The sequence below is a fragment of the Poecilia reticulata genome, linkage group LG3 (genome assembly GCF_000633615.1).
Source record: "Poecilia reticulata strain Guanapo linkage group LG3, Guppy_female_1.0+MT, whole genome shotgun sequence".
NCBI classification, from domain to species: Eukaryota; Metazoa; Chordata; class Actinopteri; order Cyprinodontiformes; family Poeciliidae; genus Poecilia; species Poecilia reticulata.
In genome coordinates, this window is record NC_024333.1 from 17,895,853 (window position 1) to 17,901,120 (window position 5,268).

A 5,268-nucleotide genomic window follows, 5' to 3' on the forward strand; every position below is an offset into this window, starting at 1 on the left:
ATACAGGGTGTTGTCTTTTTAATTTACAAATCACAGCCAGTTTACATAAAAGAAGGTTGTTAAAAGTTTATTTCAATAACAACATTAGTGCTGGAAATATTGACTTCATGACAATATGTAATTCTTAACAGTGCTGTAAATTAACACTTCTCCACTCCGTTCTTGATGAATCCAGCTATTAGTAAACAAAGTGCGCCCTCTGTCTGCATCGAGGAGGATTTTTTTTTTTTAATCAGATCAGGCGATATATATTTTTTTGTTTTTAGAGATTTGAAGTTTCAAAGAATTATACTTTCAAAAAAAAACTGTAACCTTATAAAATACACTTGAATAATAGTGCTTCATAATTTCTGATGAACATTCAAAGTTTTTTCATTGGATTTGGCTGCAGATGGGAGGTACATGAATTCACAGAATTTAACTGCACTATAACAAATATCCAACACTCTTTGTCTTGTTGATGTAACATATTGACCGTGTGCGGCTTTTGCCCACCACCTAGTTGTACAAGAAAATATCACAAGAGAACAGTTTTGTTTCAATTTTTATTATACAGATCTACTTTGTGATACAGTATACAAAAAGCATATAAAAAAACCATACATTGCATGTTCAAAGGAAGTGCACAAAATTAGAAACAGACTTTTTTTTCTGAAAGGCTCAACACCAGTTAGCTCAAAATTTTAGTTTAAAAAAAAAAAAGGTTGTGTAATAAATAAATATAAATTACATACGAATCATAGAGAAAAAGGTCAGGTCATTCGTTAAGGCACACCTTTACACCCCAAAATGTACCTTGCAAAAACATGGCAACTTCCTAAAGATAAAAAAAACAGCTTATAAAGGAAGCAGCTTACCTCTTTTCAATAAGAATCATAATTTTTCAGCATTTCACTACCCTGCCGCAGAATACAGTTTATATATATTAAGCAACTTTACAGAGCAGTGCCTGTCAATTACTTTAAGTCGAGTTTGGTTACAAAAATGTAAAAAAAATAAAAGAAAAAAAAGAAGAAAACAGCAACCGTTGTCACTGTAGTACTGAGACAGTATATATACACCATGGCAATAACTGTGCAATATAAGCAATATTTTTAACATGGCATACATACATTTTGAGACATTGACTGGTGACGATAACATTATTGCTGAAATAATAGAGCCAATTTGGTAAAAAAAAAAAAAAAAAAAAAAAAAAAAAAAAAAGGGCCAATCACCAACTAAAAGTGACTAAAAGCCCCAGAGCAATTCTCACATTCAAAATGTCTGCATAGTTTGAACTTTAGACAATTGCTTCTTTTGATGAACATGTTCCTCTAAGCGCAAAGATGTAGAGTAAGTACTGGCCTCCAGCATGTTCAGTTTGACAGCAGAAAACAGATGTTCACAGCTCACTGATTCTGCAGGTGTTTCTCTGATTCCTGCAGTTTACACCTACTTCTGCATATAGCATAAGTCAATACAACGCAAGTCTTTCGAGAAACATACCTGAGGAAATAATGAGTTATCAAGCTGTCTTTTAACGTAAGAAAAACTAAAAAAAAAAAAGAAATACATGCCTTCAGCATCCTTTAAGATGTAGTGGTTTGCTGTTTCATGTAAAAAAGTTTTTTGAAAAACTCAAGAGCCAAAAATGCTGTATTTACAAAATTCATTGAAAAAACAATTTGCTTTACAACATGCAATGTAATTTCATTGGAGGCTGTACAAAAGAAATAAATAAAAACCGTCAATCCAACAGGCAGAGGGACGTACTGCAAGCATGGTCTAATGTGCACAAACTGCTGAGCAAATTAAAACTGAGTGTTTCAAACTAGTGGCTAAAGCTGTTCATGTCCAACGTGTCTAATCTGTACACATTTAAAGAAATTACATTTTTTACAGAACAGATTTGCTAATGATCCTTGTGTATTATCAGAAGCAAGTTGTGCACTAGAAGAAACGAATAAAGCTAAGATGACAAAACATTGCAGCAAAAATGTTGAAGGTTCCCTTCAACACACGACGCTGGTATTGGAAATAGCTGGTGTCTTTCATACACACAATTACAGTATTACAAGTTATAAAAAATAAAGCAGTCCTGATATGAAATAAAAACAGAAATTATTTACAAAAATTGATCATTCAGTACAAAAATAACCAAACGCAATCTAGGACCAAAAATGTAAGTCAACCAAATTTAATCCTTATCCTATAAATAACACTAATGCCCAAAGTTTTTTTTTCTTTTTTTTTAAAACAAAGAGCTCAACTCTATACAAAAGATAAAAAAATACCCATATAAAAATGATTATTACGAGGACGAACATTAACTGATCTAACGGGGAATGAAAATGAGGTCTGCCACTGGAGACAAATCCAGGTGGATGCCATGGATAGCCCCATAAAGGAAAAAGGGAGATTGACAAAAACCATTCACCAGGTTTCTTTCAAATCTTCTGGGAGCTGTGGTTGGAGTGTGGGCACCTGCGTGGGCGTCAGTGTCTTCTGTTTTTTTGAGCTGCAGCAAGGCTTGAAAAGTCGGGGATCGATGATCACTTCTCCAAACCGACCTTTGTAGATAATTCCACAGCACACCTTTTGCCTAAAAGAAAAAAAATTAAAATTATATATAAATATATATATGTAAGAGACTAAGCAGAGTAAAATAAAGAAAATGTAATAAAAATGTGATCTTTTTGTTTTGTGATGGAGCCATGAAGATATCTTACCTCTTCCAGTAAGTACGATCCAGGAAGGAGAAGATGGAAGGAGATGAGCGTCTTTGTTTGGACTCGATGTCAGAACCGTCATCCGACTGGTTGCTGTAACTGGGAGACTGGGCAGGAGACATGCTGGACGTCGTGCTGTGAGCATCTGAGTCTGCTTAAAAAAAATTTAACAGAAATAAACTTGAAAGAAATTTACATTTACCTTCTGAACCACTGGAATAATCAGGACTTGTGGCAATATTTACTTGCCTTGTCACTATTTTATTCATTATATTGAAAGAATGATTGCAGATGATTTATTCTGCAAAAAGGGTTCAAATAATAAATGTGTGCATCAACAAAGCTGTATTTTGAATCCTTTGTAAAACTGAAGCCAACACACAAAACAAGCCAGATGCCACTTGTTTATGAAGTGTGAACTAGAAAATAGACACATTGCATGTTTTATTTAAATTAGCCACTAGGTGCTGCTAGAGATTATTAAACAAAGGCATTTAGTTTATATGGAGATGAAAACAAAAAAAAAAATCTAATGCAGAATGAAAATGCACTGATTTGGAAAACAGATTTTAGGAAATGTTATTTTTTACAATATACTTGTATTGGACATTAAATCACAACTATTGATTATTTTACTAGGAATACAAAATGTTTTAAGCAAGTAGACTAAACTACAAAACAAAGAAGACAATACACAAGTGTCAAAAGAGCATCAGTGCGAATAAAAAAAAATAAAAAAAAGATATGGATTTCAAATATCTTATTTTTGCTAAATTACTTATAACTTTTAAAAATGGAAGACAACATGTTTCTTAATATTGTACTACTTACTTTGCCTCTTAAACTTGTGAAGCTTCTTTAGTTTGCTCTTCTTCTTCCCATCACTGTTCTTGATCTTCTTGGGTTTTGTCACCTTAAAACCTGGGCCAGCTCTAGCATCAACCACCTGAGGAAAAGCAATTAAAAACACACAACAAAGTTAACTTGTACTTGAAAACATGTCACAGTCTACCTCTGTGTGCTAAACTGGAGGCATTACTTACATGATTCCAGTTCTTCTTGGAGCCATGAGGCAGCTTCTTCCATCTCTTCACCAGCAGAACGCAAGCATTACAAATGTCTCCAACACGATCTTCTGAGAGTCTAAAATTAATGCAACACGAAAAGGGTATTTAGGTCTGAAACCTCTGCAAGCAACTATTACTGGCGTGTAAATGTATGATATGATGGAATAAGAGGTTGTACCCAAAGCACATCCTGAAGGTCTCTTCATATCTGCTGCTGTCCGTGAAGCGTGAACTAGAGGACTTGGTCTTACAGATGCAACAGCCGTCATTACTCCGGTAGATTTTTGACTTGTGAAAGCCAAACATCCTGAATTTGTTGGTCGGTGCAAGTCAAGGAAAGAAAACTCCTGGAAATGTAAGAAAACACGATCCGTAATGGTCTCGGTGCTCGCTGGTTTCTGATCAGCATAGATGTCTGCACACAGTTGTGCTTTCTGCTATTAAAAGGGGGCGGTCCGTACACGCACACACATACACAGAAATATTGAAACCCTTTTAAACCTTTAATAGCAAATCTTACGAATACACAGATTTAAAGTGTCAGGTTGTGAAATTAAAATCTCAAAAACACCAAAAGCAGCATAACAATACTTGAAAAAATAAAAACACTTTGTTTCATGATCTTACGGAGTTTTAAAGCCAAACACCAAACTAGCACAAGGCAAACAATAGTAACATGAATCTAATGTTATGAAGGGATTTTATGGCATAAAAACTAAACTTTAGGTCGAGTTAAGTGAACCGAGTTGTTTGAAATTTTATCCTAAAACACAACTGTCTGGGACGTTACACTCACAATCACACGAGTACCGCTTTATCCGCAAAATGAGCGGTAATGTTGAACACAAATGTGGACGACAAAAGAGAATAAGCTAGTCTTTATATGTAACTTCAATGCATGCATCTGCTACGGGACTTTGTTAAGCGGCGGATCTGTCTGAAGTGGGTGCCCCAAACAAAAAGCGGGCAGCTGCACTTTCTGAAACCAAAGACAAAAAGCTACCGCAATATTTAAACAACTACATTTGGACACACTTAATGCAAGGTTTTAACTCCATAGATAGAAACACAGAGTTAAGGCAGACACCGTCTTCCCCTTCAGATTAAAACTTTTTGTCTGCGAGTGCGCCAAATATGGCTCATTGTTGTTAGCCGTTAGCATGAGTGCTAGCCGACGAGGCCACGCTCTCGTTCACTTCCACGTTATCCCATTGTCGACATGGTAAGTCTTTACACGTTTAACCCAAAACGACAACGAACGCAAACGACAGGACGCCAGAACCTTACAATATGGCCGCAAGTTCCACATATAACAAGTGTGTAAAAGTCAAAATAACATAAACCTTGTACAAAGAAAATAACAGTGTACTTACTGAACAAAAACTTTGAATCTTCACCGTCCTCTTTTCACGTACTGCGCATGCTCTTACTACTGCTGCATACAGCTGGTCATTAGAATGTGTTTTACATAAAAAGCTGGAATGAAAGGG

The 5,268-nt window shown here is 35.4% G+C and overlaps 1 protein-coding gene across 2 annotated transcripts; it reads right to left on the reverse strand.

Annotated features, from left to right (window-relative positions):
- Window positions 1–1,622: 1,622 nt before the first annotated feature.
- On the reverse strand, window positions 1,623–5,268 carry sinhcafl (SIN3-HDAC complex associated factor, like). Of its 2 annotated transcripts, none has more exons than XM_008405261.2 (6): window positions 5,152–5,268; window positions 3,957–4,125; window positions 3,755–3,854; window positions 3,543–3,657; window positions 2,712–2,865; window positions 1,623–2,584 (listed from the first exon to the last, which is right to left on the reverse strand). In XM_008405261.2, exons 2-6 carry the CDS (start codon window positions 4,082–4,084, stop codon window positions 2,416–2,418), a joined length of 666 nt encoding a protein of 221 aa, XP_008403483.1. In that variant the 5' UTR covers window positions 4,085–4,125; window positions 5,152–5,268; the 3' UTR covers window positions 1,623–2,415. The 2 variants fall into 2 exon arrangements, with proteins under 2 accessions (XP_008403483.1, XP_008403484.1); XM_008405262.2 differs by having other exon boundaries at window positions 2,712–2,862; window positions 5,152–5,267.

What these genes read in the sequence shown, in the direction of transcription:
- sinhcafl (XM_008405261.2), bottom strand. Translation starts at nt 4,084, where the DNA reads ATGTTTGGCTTTCACAAGTCAAAAATCTACCGGAGTAATGACGGCTGT. An exon ending in CCAAGAAGAACTGGAATCAT is followed by an intron (nt 3,658 to 3,754) that starts GTAAGTAATGCC and finishes GCTTTTCCTCAG; the next exon opens with GTGGTTGATGCTAGAGCTGG. An exon ending in TCACAAGTTTAAGAGGCAAA is followed by an intron (nt 2,866 to 3,542) that starts GTAAGTAGTACA and finishes ATTTTTTTTAAG; the next exon opens with CAGACTCAGATGCTCACAGC.